The 15,910-nt window shown below is 44.3% G+C and overlaps 1 protein-coding gene across 6 annotated transcripts in view; it reads right to left on the bottom strand.

The window, feature by feature from the left end:
- LAMP3 (lysosomal associated membrane protein 3) overlaps nucleotides 1–4,301 on the bottom strand; it is a 37,981-nt gene extending 33,680 nt beyond the window's left edge. For all 6 annotated transcript variants that reach the window (XR_008374996.1, XR_008374997.1, XM_053565822.1 and 3 more), the window contains exon 1: nucleotides 4,098–4,301. Coding sequence is in view for 4 of the 6 variants with exons in the window: in XM_053565822.1 (XP_053421797.1) it covers nucleotides 4,098–4,152 (55 nt within the window). In the remaining 2 variants the exon portion in view is untranslated. The remainder of the gene's footprint in view (nucleotides 1–4,097) is intronic.
- Between the last annotated feature and the right edge of the window lie 11,609 nt (nucleotides 4,302–15,910).

Raw genomic sequence — 15,910 nt, 5'->3', positions numbered from 1 at the left:
AATGGGAAGAGAAGAAACGAAAGCAGAGGACAGAAGGATAGCAGGGGCCTTCCAATGACTCTAATTCACCAAACCCTCATAATGGTGGTCCTTGATGAGGCTTTTAAAGGTTCATGTGCTGAAATGGTGACTATTTTCCAGAGGGGAAATTCCAACTTTAAGCCCAGTAGTTAAGACCTGTGAATTTCTGTACAATTGGTTTGCAAAAGAGGAAAGACAAAGCATCAGTTCAAATTGCCTTGGATAGCCTTTTAAAAAGACTTACTAACATATAGCATTAAGTTGAGGTCATTATTTAAGGTTCTATTTTTGTATCTAAAATATTTATTTGGATAAGTTAAATTCATGACACTTGAGAGTCGTAGAATTTATGGTCTCTATTGCCCAGGCTGGAGTGTAGTGGCACAGATCACAGCTCACTGCAGCCTTGAACTTCTGGGTTCAAGTGATCGGCCCAGCTCAGCCTCCCCAAGTGCTGGGATTACAGGCCTGAGCCATTACACCTGAGCATGTCACAGTTTTTAAAGAAAACCTTTGGCCCTAAAGAGGTTTAGTAAAATGTCACTAGTCTATCTGAGACCCACAGAAAGGGCAGTGGGAAGGGAGGCAAAGCTTAGACTCTGACTCAGCCCTCCTAGTCAAAGAACCTGGCACTGGCATTCACATGCTGATGCCCGCCCCCTTCTCCCTGCCCCAAGCATCTCCTCTCCAGAACCCAGAAGGCTCAGCACACAGGCACCACAGTGCCCTAATCCATTGCTCAGACTCTCCTAAATAGAAAGCTTCAGGAAGAGGCATGAGGAGGTTTTGGTTCCCTACAACAGGCGGGGGGAGCTAAGAGGTGAGTCATTGCCCAGTCCCTAGGAAAGTCAGCGACCAGTAGGGATCTTGTCTAGGTATTTCCCTGACAGTGGGTTGATTTCCTGGCCACATGGAATTCAACAGGGATATGCCAGGCATGGGGTGTTCTCAAAGAGCTGCAAGGTGGACACATAAGTAGACCATACTCCTGGGTGTGACAGGTGTTATTATGGAGTCCCTAGGTGCTATGAGGAGGGTGGGGTGGGTTGGAGGATCCAGCACGGGGAGAAAGTCTTCAGGCAGGGATGAGAGTAGATGATGTTTCAGATGGGAGGAAGAGTTTGTGCAAGGGCTCAGAGGTTCTAGAATCCTCATATGTGTGGAGAACAGCAAGGGGGTGAGCATGACGGGAACATAAAGAGGGTATGGGGGAGGCAGCAGCGGGGAGGCCAGCAGAGAGCAGGCCTGGCAGGCCTCGGACATTGCATTTTGTTTGCAGAGCTCTGAGGAGGACAGGCGGGAGCAAGTGGAGTGGCCTGGCCACACCCAGGTGCAGGGAACCAGAGTTTAGGCCCCAGCACCTTCCCCGGTACCTCCAGGCACAGCAGAGAGTCAAAGGGAGCCCAAGAATAAAAGGGGCTCTGGCCCTGGGGCAGAGACTGCTGGCTGACTCCTCCAAAATCCAGCCTCCTCTCCTTTCTTAGTAACAGAACCCAAAGCTTAAGCTGAGCACTTATTTCCTGGAATAAAGAACTCTATGTCTAAACCTCCTTTCTAGCTAGTGGAGGGTATGACTGAGCTTTGGCTGAAGCAATAGCGTGCACTTGTGTGCAGGTGAACCTAAACTTAGCTGATGCAAACTAAAATCTTCTCGTGTTCTAGGGGATGAATTTGAGACCAGGAAAGCAAATCTGTGTGTGAATGCCAGGATCACAATGTGGGCCTTCTGGGAAGGCTGGTTGAAGGGCGATGAATCAGCTGGGTGACCTGTCTATTGCTCCTGTTTTTCCTCCTCTAACCAGCCTGACCCCTGTTATGTGATGGCTGGAGCAGTCATATGGAGCCATGAGGGGACCTTGTGAGAAGTCCCTAGCAGGGTGGATCCCCAGTGATATGCCTGGATACTAGAATTGGTCTCAATTCCTCCGGATTTGTTTTCACATGACAGAGTAACAAACAAATCTATCCTGTTGAACCCATTGTTATTTTGTACTTGTCTCTTGGGTACTGAACTTAAACTTAACTGACACAAACTTAAAGCCTCTCATTCTATAGGGGAGGAATTTGAGACCAGGAAAACAAAGAGACTGGATAGAGATTACTCAGCTAGTTCACCCAGAAGCTGTATCTTCCGTAGCAAAATAGGTGGTGCTTTTTGCCTATTCCCAATTCAATGGGTTATTTCTTGAGCCACTGCACTCTGGGCCGTGTAGTGCAGTAGGGCAAAACATGAACTCAAAAGCCAGACTTCTTGGCTGCTAATGTCAGGGCTGCTACTCACTCACTGGGAAACCTGCCTCTGCCTCAACCTGCCTCTGCCTCAGCGCCTCATTTGTAAAATGGGGATATTGGTACCACTTACTTTTCAGGGTTCTGAGGCTAAAGAACTTAATACAGGCAAACAGAGAAGGCTGTGTGGAGAGCACACAGCCTTGCTTCTGTGGGCACAAACTCTGGTTCAAAGTTCAACTCTGTTGCTTACCAGCTATAGGACTATGGGCAGGTATTCAGCCTCTTTGTGGCTCCATTTCCTCAGAAGTAAAATGGAGACAAAATCAGCACTTACATGCCATTGTGAGGATGAAAGTGCTCGGAACCATGTCTGGCACACAGCAAGTGCCCGCAGGTGGTGGCAGTCATTATTATTACTATGTGCTGAGGAGTCCCCTCTGCTGAGTGAAGAAGGGGCTCACAATCGGGAGGTGTGACGGGGAATGGGGAGAGGGACTGAGAGAAAATGCAGCAGTGGGAGCCACACAAGGAGCTAAAGCACCAAAGTAACTGCTCCACAGCCGCTGTCCCATTTGCCTTCCCAGCACCCCTGCAGAGGAGGTTATTTCCCCCATTTTTCAGTGAAGAAACCAAGTGCCTGAAAGCTGGGTGCTGTGAAAAAGGCCTCCCTGCTGGGGACATTGGGCAGGGGTTTGAGTCCACTCAGGTGTGACCCTTTAAAGGCCATGTCACACTAATCTGCCCTGGGGCAGCAGTTCACCTCTGAAGAAAACCTCTCACACTTCATTCACTCCGTTTACCTCTAAGAATTTGCAGCTCAGACAGGAGCAGGTGATGTGTCCCCTCCACCTGCCCCCACATTTGGCAACACTCCTTGTGCTCTGGACTTGTGTGCCTCTGTGGGCCATTCGATAGGTGGGCTGAGGCTTTTGCTTTTTAAAATTAGTTTTCCCTGAGAAATACAGTAACAACTTCCTCTTCTATCCCCCCCAAGACTTGAAACTATAATTCTGAAGACACAACACAAAGAAAAACAGCTTGGTTTATGGTAGCCTGGCACGACCCTCCAACAAAGCTTCCATAACACTTTTAATGTTCATGGTACAACCAAGGGCTGCTGTGTCCTCCATCTGAGCATGTTAGCAGGGCAGCGTGGACTGACATAGTTCTCTCTCACATCCAATTCAGTGGTTCTAGAAGGAATTTTAAACTAACTGGCAAACTTGATAGCAGAAACAGAACAACAAGAGGACTCAATGTCCTAGGGAGAAAATGCTCTGGGGAAAGCAAGGGGCTTGGGAAATGAAAGAATCATCACCATAAACTCAGCTTCCCAGAAGGCATCTCCAATCTGAAATACAATGGGATTTTTTTTTTTTTAATCCTTGATACCCTAGCTTACAATGTTCTGAAATGGAAATTCTGTCAGAACACATATGATCTTGACAATTCACTGTTTATAGAATAGAAATATAGCACTCCCATTTAAGAAAACCAGGAAAAGTGAGACATAACCGCTTTTCCTAGATAACAAGCTATGGTCCCTATTTCTAAGCCCTGCATCAGTTGTCCATCTCTTACATCTAAGTGATTTCTACAGACTCCCTGATAAGGTGTCCAGAAGCCATTTGGGAACCAGGGACAGTGTCACTGTCTTCTGGGGCTGACCACTTACTCTGCCTAACTCACAGAAAACGAGTCCCGCACGTGGAGGAGAGCAGGGAGAAGACACAGTCCCCCAAATGCCCACGGTAACCTAAGCCGCGTCTGCAGGCCATGCTGTCGCTTGGTCGGGGGCACCAGAATGCTTTCAGATGTAAGAGGACGTTCGGTGTGTCACTTACCCGCCAGAGACACGCAGAGCGCCGCCACCGCCACCGCGGAGAGCTGCTGGGGCATGGCCAGTCTGAAGCCGCCGGGTCGCCCAGGAGAACAAAGCTCTCTGCTCTTGGAAGTCACCTGGGTTATGAAAAGTTGCTAAAAAGCCCGCACCAGCGGTCCCTGATTGTGGAGCGAAACCACCAGCGGGCGTCCGCGCTGGCAAGGGGCAGGTCTGCTTGGGGGCGGGCCGGGGGTGGGGGGGTCGTCTTGGATCACTTTTCACAGAGGGGGCGGGGCCTGAGAGGGGCGGGTCGGGGTGGGTGGGGCATCTGGGAATCACTTTCCCGGGGGCGGGGCCTTCGGGGGCGGGCCGGAGTGGGGCGGGGCATCTGGGATCACTTTTCACAGAGGGGGCGGGGTCTGCGGCAACCCCAGCTTCTTCCTCTCCTAACTTAGATCTCCTTTCTCTAGCTAGAAAGGAGGTTTACGTTTCTAGAAATCTGTCTCTGCCCACGTTCATGAGGAGTCTGAGGAGCCCCCGGACTGCATGCCCACGGCCACCTCGCCTGGGGACCTGGGACTGTGGGAAGCAGGACGCGCGAGAGCCTGGGAGTGGGTAGATGTGGGTTTGAACCGGTCCTGCCAACTTGGCCCCTGCGTGACCTTCAGGGACTTCTCTGCGCCTCCGTTTCTTCTGCTGTTAATTGGTGATAGTAACACCAATTCCCAAGTGGTGTTACAGACCAAAAATGCCTGAAACACAGAAAATACTCAGTATCTTTGACAGGCGGCCTTTAAAATGTTTAGCTCCTTCCTCTGTTAATTAGAAGCAGTGATGGTCTGTCTTTCAGGGCTGAGTCAGGGTGAGGGGTTCACATTTAGACATTGCACTGGGATACTCTCCCGATTAAGAGTTTAGGGCTTTCAGGGCGGCACCCACCACATCACCAAGGGTGGTGTGTTCCAACCTGGCCTGGGACCAGCTAAATATCAATGACAACTGCAACAAAAAAAATAGCCGGGTATTGTGGCGGGCACCAATAGTCCCAGCTACTTGGGAGACTGAGGCAGGAGAATCACTTAAGCCCCAAAGAATTGAGGTGGCTGTGAGCTGTGATGCCACAGCGCTCTACTGAGGGCAGAAAAAAAAAAAAAGGAGTTAAGGGCTTTCAGCCTAGTCTCAGATCATTTTCTGCAATCTTGGCTACAATCATTTTAACTGGCTATGTTGCTCCAAACACTAATCTAGTCAAGTAAACTTAGCAAAGCTTGCAGTGTGTCTCAAAATGGAATTTTTGTGGTAGAATGTGAGGGTTAACTTGGGCCGGTCAACTTAATTTCAGCAACCACCTGCTTTCTGGTCTTTGAGTCCGTTTATTCACAGAGAATAATTACTATACTTATTCTGTATCATCGCCACAGCCACTGTATGTGGCCACTGTTGTTACTGCTATCCTATTTCATGGATGTGGAAGCTGAGCACAGAGAGGTCAGTGACCCCCCCAGAAGAAGCTGGGCCATGAATCCTGTTGGGCCTAAGAGCCAAAGACTTGAAGCAGTACGTTGTACTACCCCGCAGAGGCCTTCTAGACTGGAACAGAACATATGCTCTCAAGTGCCTTACTGCCTGGTTGAGAAGCAATATTTATTAATGTACAGTAACAGCCAGGGAGTGACTTGTCAAATGTTTCCTCTGTTCAAAGCACAGTAAGTGTATTCTCTCTCTCTCTTTTTTTTTTTTTTTACTCTTTTTTAAATTATTAACATAATTTAAGTGTGCTGTGGAAGTTTAACTATAGGTTCAAGTGTGCCATGAGAGGAAAAAGGTTGAAAAACCCTGCCATAGAGTATCCACATGCTTGGAGAATGGCAAGAATAACACAGTATAGTTCCCATGTAAGGAAACCCTGTTATGCACTGACAAAGTGTGATGTATCTGGCAACTCTACGGGGTAGAGGATTTATTTATTTCTGTTTATTTATTTTTAAACAACTGGCAATCAATTTATTAAAATAGCTGACTTAAGCATCTGCAATGGTGACTGTGACCTTGATCCCAGCTGATGGAAGTAACCTGCTTAACGATCCAGAAGGGCTGTGCAAGTCCAGGAGCTGCTTGGGGATTCTCACCTGGAAACCATCCCATGTCAGAGAAACTTCACTGCAAGGCGTTTTTCATGCAGTGATTCTCAGTCTTGGTGGGCGTCTGCCCTGGTCTTTTCACTTGGAGATTGTTTTCCTTTGCACCTCTGATCAATTCAGCACACACCTTTTGGGGGGATTTTACATTGCGGCTGGTTAGGGTACTTGTAATAATTTGAGGTATTGCCTTTGCTGGTGCCGTGAGTGTCTTTCTGGTTACCTGACCTACTTGCTTCTCAGAGACAGCAAACTGCCACAAGTCAGGAGCAGGCACCCTGCAGCTCCACAGTTCCTGTGACCCCGACTTCCTCAGAAAGCTAAGACAGACTTTTTCTTCTCTGCTCTTTTTTGTTTGTTTGTTTGAGACAGGGTCTTGCTCAGACTAGAGTGCTATGCATTAAATATCATGACTTACTGCAACCTCAAACACTCGGGCTTCAGTTATCCTTCCACCTCAGCACCAGAGTAACTGAGATTGCAGGTTTGTGCCACCATGTCTGGCTAAAAAGGTAGATTTATTTTTTATTTTATTTTATTTTATGTATTGTTAACTTAATTTATTTTTTGAGACAGAGTCTCAGTCTATCACTCTGGGTAGAGTGCCATGGCATCATAGCTCATAGCAACCTCAAACTGTTGGGCTCAAGTGATCCTCTTGCCCCTTTTTCTATTTTTAGTAGAGACGGGGTCTCACTCTTGCTCAATCTGGTCTAGAGCTCCTGAGCTCAAGTGATCCACCCACCTTGGCCTCCCAGAGTACTAGGATTATAGGTGTGAGCCACTGCATTCAGCCAAGGTGGAATGTTGGTTTTTTTTTTTTTTTCAGGGTGAATTTTTTAAAATCCCCATTTTACTGATGTGGAAACCAAACCACCCAACATCACACAACAGGCTAAAATTTGCATTATGGCCTGTATGGCTCTGAAGCCTTGTCCTTTGTGCTGGCAAACAGGCAGCAAAATTTCAAGAGCAGCAGCAGGCTTGACTGGAGGCTACTGGGGGGCAGTGGGAATATAGTTGAAAGGCCAAGGTAGTGCCAAGTTGGGGAAGCTGAAAAAGCCAGACACAGGAGTCCAGTCTGGACTTAGAAGTGCCTGAGGGGTTTGAAGGCCTTGAAGGAAGACGTTTCATATAGAAGCAGGTGTTAGTCTGACACCTAGTAAGGGTCTAGTGGGTTTTAGAGGAGAAGGCTCATCCACTGGTTTAGCCAGCAGTTACTGAGTGTCCTGAGCAGGAGCTTAGGGCAATAGTTCTCAACCTTTGGGTCACAACCCCTTTGTGACAATGAAATACATTGCAGCATTAGGAAGGTTGAGAACCACTGGCTTAGAGGATCTTGAGCCTGTTTCTGTGGAGTCCTGCATTTGACTAAAGGAGAGATGCCAGAGCCCAATGTTCCAGAAGCAGCTAGAATCAAGTGACAGAACTTACACACTGCCCATTTGCCAGCAAAGCATTTGCTAGTTTCCAGGAGCCCATGAAGGCATCTTTCAAATCCTAAAAACTGTGGTACTTTTTATAGTAGACTAATATATCAACATTTCAGTATCGTCAAACACTCGACTCCTTAGCTGATCTACATGTTCCTAAGAAGCTCAGTGATAAGAATCATAGTACTTGGTGGCTGGTGTGCTCTTTTATGGGGAGCTAAATTAATTGAACTTAATAACCACCCGACATCAAGCTTTATTTTTAGAAGTTATTTCACAGACAGCACATTAAAGTGTAGCCTGAGACTTATTTTGAGATGAATTTTGGGGGACAGTGACATACACACGGGGAGTCCCATGCCCGTACTTAATAGCAGAAAAGGTAATTTACTGAGAATGCAGTCCCGTATTTATGTTCTCTGCTTTTCTTCCCCATTTTTATAGTTTTGAACTGTTAAAAGGTAAATCAATCAAGTCACAATAACATTTTGAAGAGTTTATTTGACCAGTGACTCATAAATTAGCCAGCTCCATACTCAAAGTAGCTCAGGTGCTCTGCCAAGGGAATGCCAGGGAAAAGCTTTTATAGGGAGAACACGGAAATAAAGCAAAGAAAATATTTGATTGGTTACAGTTATACAGTTGCCTTATTTGATCTATTCTGCTGAAAAGTTCTTAGTTAGATAACCCTGAGTTAGTTGGCAGCTTCTGATTGGTTAGTCTTAAGTTTCATTTTTTAAAATTATTTTTAATTTTTAAAATGTTTTCCTTTTTAAAACTTTTTATTATTTTTTGTTTTTTTAATTACTTTGTCTTTTAAAAATTTTTTTAAGTTTCATTTTTCTCTAATATAGTTATTTACCAGGAATAGCCCAAGTTAAGATCCATTTATGTTTGCAAACCAAGAAAGGTTAAAGTTACCTATGAGGCCTAACTGGCTTTGTTTGCTCAGGGATTCTTCAGGCCTGGTCTCCATTTCAATTTAAAACAAAGAAAATTGTGTTAAATTATTGTTGCAAAAACATGATGGATGGATGCCGGGAGCCAAAACATATCACAAAAATGCCCCTTGCTATCTTGATTTTACGAGCAAACTATTCTCAGGAATTCAACCATAAATAGCAACGGTACTTTCCCCTTGCATATCTCCTCAAAAATGCACCCCCCGCCTTAGGGTCCTTCTAGTAATTTTCCAGAAACTAGCCCCCTCCCCGCCCTGTTAGGAACAGCCCTTAGTTACTTCCTCGTTTGTGTGCTTGTAAGTCCAGCTGAAAAATAAACTCGACGGAGCTTGATCAGACTCTTGACTTGCTCTCATTCTTTCGTGTCTCTTGTCCCCTCATTCGACTGACCCCTTTGTTTCCCAGGTCCCCGTTGAATTCCCCGCGGGCCGGGGCAATTGGCGCCCGATGTGGGGCAAGGGTATGGGGGTGTCATCGAACGTTGCTGCCAGTAAGGGTACCCTTATCATTGGATTGCCGCAACACCAAGGTTGTGAGTGAAAATCCGCACTGTGATTGCCGTGCCACAAGAAGGACGTAAGTGAAGATCCACACGGAGATCGCCGCAGAATTGCCCACCTGCGAGTCTGATCCGTGAAGGTAAGAGAAAGCAATGAGTTTATGGGACAAACGTTAAGTAAACATGACTTGTTTATTCAGGGACTCAAGGAGTCCCTCAAGACACGAGGAATTTGGGTAAAGAAAAAAGATCTCTATAAATTTTTTGTTTTTATTGGTGATATCTGTCCTTGGTTCCCCCAAGAAGGCACTATTGATGTTCTGAGATGGACTAGAGTCGGTGATTGTCTAAAAGATTATTATAGAACATTCGGCCCCGAAAAAATCCCCGTTCAGGCATTTTCCTACTGGAACTTGATCTATGATATTTTAAAAACTTACAACCAATGGCCTGATATCCAAGAAGTTGTTAAAGAAGGAGAAAAGGTGCTTAAAGAACACTCCAGACCACCCTCAGCCTGCCCTTCTGTTTCTGATCCTATGCCTGAGTCTGACACTCCCCCCAATCCTGAACCTCTCTAACCTCCTGTTAACTCCCTATACCCCTCCCTCGAGGAGCCCCCTCCCGACTCCCTCTCCCCCGAAGAAACGACCACCCGGGAAGAGGAGGCCGCTAAGTATCACAATTCTGACTGGCCTCCCTTCCCTTCCGTCCTAAATCATCCCCCTTCCTATGCTTCTGCCCCTCTATTTTGTGCTCCGATTCTAGGTGTAGACACTCCAATTGAAAATGTCAAATGCAAATTATGTCAAGAGGTCTCCTCCCTTAAGGACTTACTCCAAACAAGGAAGGAACATTTAAAACTCATTCAAGAGTTACGTGCTTTAGAATTGGAGCTAAAAATCCCCCCCCCTCACCCCAACATTTCATAAACATAGCTCAAAACAAAAACCTTTAAAGGCACGGCACGCCTTTCCTGTAACTAAGATAAAAGGGGATCCCCCTCCCTAATCAGAACCAAAACCCCCCTCTGATGGGGACGAACACCCCTCGGCAGATGACGCCTCAGATAATGACCACGAGGCCTCTGACTCAGATGCTGAAAAAGCTGAAACTGCCAATCAGCAGTATCGTTGCTTGAATTTCAAGCATGTTAAAGAATTAAAAACTGCTGTGTCCCTCTATGGCCCCACAGCCCCTTTCACTATATCTATAGTTGAATCTCTGAGCGAGCGGTGGCTCACCCCAAATGACTGGTCCTTTATAACCCGTGCCACCCTTCCTGGAGGTGATTATGTCCTCTGGAGAACCGAATATGCTGATAACTGCAAAGAAACAGCAGCCCGTAATCTTGAAAATAAGACCTCCAAGAAATGGACTAGGGATAAACTCATGGGACGTAGTCCCTATGATAGTAACATTATACAAGCTAAATTTTCCCCCGGGCTCCTAATCCTTAATTTTTAAAATATGGATGCCCAGGGCAAGTCTGCCGCTGACCGCCTTTGGCACCCAGAAACAAATAACAATTATGTCACAGTCCTATGGAAGGATCCACTCACCTCAAAATGGAACGGCCCAGACCCAGTTCTTATCTGGGGCCGAGGATCTGTATGCCTATTTGATACCAAAGAAAATGCAGCCACATGGCTGCCTGAAAAATTAGTAAAACAAATTGATAACAAATCTAAAATCCAGGGAGAAGAACCTCTTTGAGATTATCTTTCTCCTTTCCCTTCCAGAACCACGGATTTCCATCCATGATGCTGCCTTATCTCCTGATCTTCTGCCTCCCGGCACTGGGCCAACCTGTTCCAGCGGTTACCAAGCCCTTTGCTTGGTGCTTCTATTTAACCGAAAACTCGACTGATGAAAACACAGATTGACAAACTTCATAAACTTAGCTTAGATTTACAAAAACAAAAATTTTCTTCTGAGACAAACGAGTGGTGGAAATCCTCCATGTACTCCTTACTCATGCCCCTTGCAGGTCCCCTTATTAGCTTGCTATTAATAATCACCCTTGGACCCATTATTCTTAACAAAATCATGAATTTTATCAAATCACAGATTGACTCCCTGGCATCAAAACCCATTCAAGTCCATTATCATAGACTCGACCTTGCAGACCGGGGCCTTGCCAAACCTAACAACGAAGATATTCCTCCGGGAACCGCGTAAGCACTCAGAGCTATGCACGTTGACTCACCATCCTATGTGAGTACAACCTGGGTACCTTTTTACAGGGTGCAATAAAGACACTGCAGAGGGAAGGCATAAACAGCCTCTCTGAGTCCCTTGGAAGCAAACCTGATTTGCATAGAGGTTAGCGTCGTAAAAATTTCTCCTCTCCTCCCCAAAAGACGCTCAAACTTATCATGCGGTCATTATGCCCGCGGGAGCAATCAGGTCAATGCTTCCCCCCAAAAGGTTAATGCCCTCTCTTCTACACCGACAACTGACAGACCCCAACAATTTAAAAAACTAAAAGGGAGGAGATGCCGGGAGCCAAAACATCTCACAAAAATGCCCCTTGCTATCTTGATTTTATGAGCAAACTATTCTCAGGAATTCAACCATAAACAGCAACGGTACTTTCCCCTTGCATATCTCCTCAAAAATGCACCCCCCACCTTAGGGTCCTTCTCCTAGTAATTTTCCAGAAACTAGCCCCCTCCCCGCCCTGTTAGGAATAGCCCTTAGTTACTTCCTCGTTTGTGTGCTTATAAGCCCAGCTGAAAAAATAAACTCTTCGGAGCTTGATCAGACTCTTGACTTGCTCTCATTCTTTCGTGTCTCTTGTCCCCTCATTCGACTGACCCCTTTGTTTCCCAGGTCCCCTTTGAATTCCCCGCGGGCTGGGGCAGATGGATATATAACAAAAACACTGGATAAGGGAATAAAGTCAAAAGAAAACTTCCATTCCATCCCTTTTAATTCCTGCACCCCCAACCCCCTAGTGGTTCATCCCACTAGGCAGAGATAACCATTGATAATATTTATTTACGTATTCTTCCAGACATATTCTATCTATTCATAGACACATGAAGGACTTGTATTTCTCTTGGCTAAACATGATGGTTTTGCAATATATTTTTATGTAATATATTTTCTTGTTTTGTTTTGTTTTTTTGAGACAGAGTCTCACTATGTCACCATTGGTAGAGTGCCGTGGCCTCACACAGCTCACAACAACCTCCAGCTCTTGGGCTTAAGCAATTCTCTTGCCTCAGCCTCTTGAGTAGCTGGGACTACAGGCGCCTGCCACAACGCCTGGCTATTTTTTTTGTTGTAGTCGTCATTGTTGTTTAGCAGGCCCAGGCTGGGTTCAAACCCACCAGCCTCGGTGTATGTGGCTGGTGCCCTACCCACTGAGCTATGGGCACTGCCTGTAATATATTTTCTTTATCAATGAATTCTTCTGTTTTAGCATATCCATATCTTTAGTATCTAATTTTCTATTTTTAAGTTGACTTAACCATAAAATTCACTCTTTGTGCTGTATAGTTCTATGAGTCTAGAAAATGCAAAGTCTATATCCACCAACACAATCAAGATACAAAATAGTCCCATCACTCCTGAAATTCCACAAGAAACAACACCTTGCCTACAAGGTTGTGACCTGCTCATGCTCTTTCCTTTTTAATGACTGCCTTCCCAATGTATTTCAGATTTATTTAACCAGCCCCAACATTCACACAGCCAATTCCCTATAACAAATATTCTCTGTAATAAATACTGGTTCTCCTTGTCTGGTTGAATCACCTTGACTGATGAATATTCTCCTTTATAGATATGCCAAAATTTACTTATCAATTCACTGGAGGAAGGATATTTGGGTCGTTTCAGTTTTTGGCTACTATAAATAAAATATGATGACCATTCATGCACAAGCCTTCGAATGGACATAGGCCTTTATTTGTATGAGGTAAATACATAGGAATGGCTGGATCACATATATGTTAGATACATGCTTAATCTTTGGAGAAGCTGCCAAACTATTTTCCTAAGTGGCTGTACATTTTACTTTCAACTAGCAGATATGAAAGTTCCAGTTGTTCTACATCCTTACCAATACTTTATATTGTCAATTTTAAAAATTCTAGACATTTTTATCAGTGTATACTGGTGTCTCACTGTGATTTGAACTTAAATTTTCCTATCAACCAATGATGTTGAGCACTTTTACGTGTGAATTTTGCCAACTGTGTATCTTCTTTATTAAAGTATCCAAATATTTTGCCTATTAAAAAATTGAGGTGAGGGGGTGGCTCCTGTGGCTCAAAGGAGTAGGGCGCCAGTCCCATATGCCAGAGGTGGCAGGTTCATATCCAGCCCCGGCCAAACACTGCAAAAAAAAAAAAAAAAAAAAATTGAGGTGAATTCACATATCAGAAAATTCACCCCTACCAATGGGTCTAATCAGTTTTGTTTTGTTTTTAAACCATATTCAGGCCAGGAACGGGTGGCTCACAGCTGTAATTCTAGCACTCTGGGAGGCCAAAGTGGGAGGATCACTTGAGTTCAGGAGTTCAAGACCAGTCTGAGCAAGAGTGGGATCCTATCTCTACTAATAATAGAAAAAATTAGCTGGGCACTGTGGCAGATGCCTGTAGTCTCAACTATTCAGGAGGCTGAGGCAGGAGGAATTTGAGGTTGATCTGAGCTAGGCTGATGCCACAGTGCTCTAGCCTGGGGAACAAAATGAGACTCTGTTACAAAACACACAAAAAAAGCCAACCATATTCACAAAGTTGTGAAATAGCATATCACAACTACTTCATTCCAGAACATTTTCATCATCCCCAAAAGAAATCCTGTACTCATTAGCAGTCATTTCCCATCATGGTATTCCCAGCCCTTGGCAACCATTAATCTTATTTTCTTTCTCTAAGGATTTGCCTATTCAAGCCTCCTCAATGTTGTAACGTATTGCTATTTTATTCTTTTTATGGCAAATAATATTTCATTGTATGGATACATTGTATTTTGTTTATCCATTTTATCACTTTAGCTGCCATAAAAAACTGTAGACTTAAACAACAAAATTATTCTCACAGTTCTGGAGACCGGAAGTCCAAGGTCAGGGTGACAACATAGCAGGGCTCCAGTGAGGGCTCTCTTCCTTGCTTATAGATATCTGCCTTCTTGCTGTGTCCTCACATGGTGGAGCAAGAGAAAGAGCTCTCTTGTCTCTCTTTTTGTAAAGGCACTAACCCAGTATGAAGGCCTGCTTTCATGAACTCATCTAAACCTAATTATCCCCCCAGAGGCCCCATTTCCAAATGCCATCACATTGTGGGTTAGGACTTCAACATATGAATTTGAGGGGACACAATTCAGTCCATAGCACCACTGATTGAGTGATGGATGTCAGCCTGTTTCCTGCTACTATAACAGAAACCATAGACTGGGTCAATAATAAAGAAAAAATGTTTATTTGGTTCATGATTCTGGAGTCAAGAAAGTCCAAGATTGTGGTGTAACTGGTGAAGGTCATACAATGGTGAAAATCATCACATGGAGAATGAGAATACGAGAGACAGAAAAATGGGGTTGATGGGTGGTGCCTGTTGCACAGTGAGTAGGGTGCCAGCCCCATGTACTGAGGGTGGCGGGTTCAAACCCACCCGGCCGAACAAAAACAATAGCTGGGCATTGTGGCAGGCGCCTGTAGTCCCAGCTACTAGGGAGGCTGAGGCAAGAGAATCACCTAATCCCAAGAGCTGGAGGTTGCTGTAAGCTGTGACGCCATGGCCCTCTACCAAGGGCGACAAAGTGAGACTCTGTCTCTAAAAAAAAAAAAAAAGAAAAAGAAAAAATGGGGTTGAACTTATTCTTTGTATCAGGAACCCACTCTGGAGATAACTAACCCACTCCCACCATAACAGCATTAATACCTTCATTAGAGCAGGGATGGTCTAATTATCTCTTAAAAAGTACTGACATAAAAAGATTGCCAGTCAAGAATTCTGTATCCACAAAACTATTTACCAAAACTGAAGGAGAAATTAAAACATTTCCGATAAGGAAAGACTAAGAGAATTCCTTACTAGCAAATCTGCCCTACAAGAAACACTAAAGAGAATTCTTCAGACAGATAGAATGAAAAGCCATTAGATAGTAACTCAAATCTACAGGGAAATTAAATTTTAAAACTCCTAAATAAATAATAAGTCAAAGAAGAAAGCACAATTGAAATTAGAAAATAATTTGAAATGAATGAAAACGAAAACATAACATACCAAAACTTATAGGATGCAGCTGAACAAGTGCTAGAGGAAAATTTCTAGCTGTCAATCCCTATATTAAAAAAATTACAAATCCTCAAATCAATAACCTAAATTCCCACCATAGGAAAAAAAGAAGAGCCAACTAAATCCAAAGGAAGTAGAAGAAAAAAAAAAAATATTAGAATAGAATTAAACAAAATTGAGAATATAAAGTTATAGAGAAAAATCAATAAATCCAAAAGTTGGGTCTCCCCCTTCTTCTAATCCAAAATTGGTTCTTTGAAAAGACCAATAAGACATATGAATGCTTGATTAACATGGGGTAGGAAGAAGAGATAAAAACTCAAATTTTCATCTGGATGCAGTGGTATACACATGTAGTCCCAGCTTCTCAGGAGGCTCAGACAGGAGGATCTCTTGAGTACAGAATTTTGAGGCCAGCCTGGGCAAAACAGTGAGACTAAATCTCTAAAAAAATAAATAATGAAAAAAATCCCACAAATCACTAATATTAATAATTATTAAGGAGACATCATTATTGCCATTACAGGAATAAGTAGGATGCAATAT

Source organism: Nycticebus coucang, chromosome 16, assembly GCF_027406575.1.
Source record: "Nycticebus coucang isolate mNycCou1 chromosome 16, mNycCou1.pri, whole genome shotgun sequence".
NCBI classification, from domain to species: domain Eukaryota; kingdom Metazoa; phylum Chordata; class Mammalia; order Primates; family Lorisidae; genus Nycticebus; species Nycticebus coucang.
The sequence above is the reverse complement of the archived record's forward strand: the minus strand, read 5'-3'. Positions and strand labels throughout refer to the sequence as shown.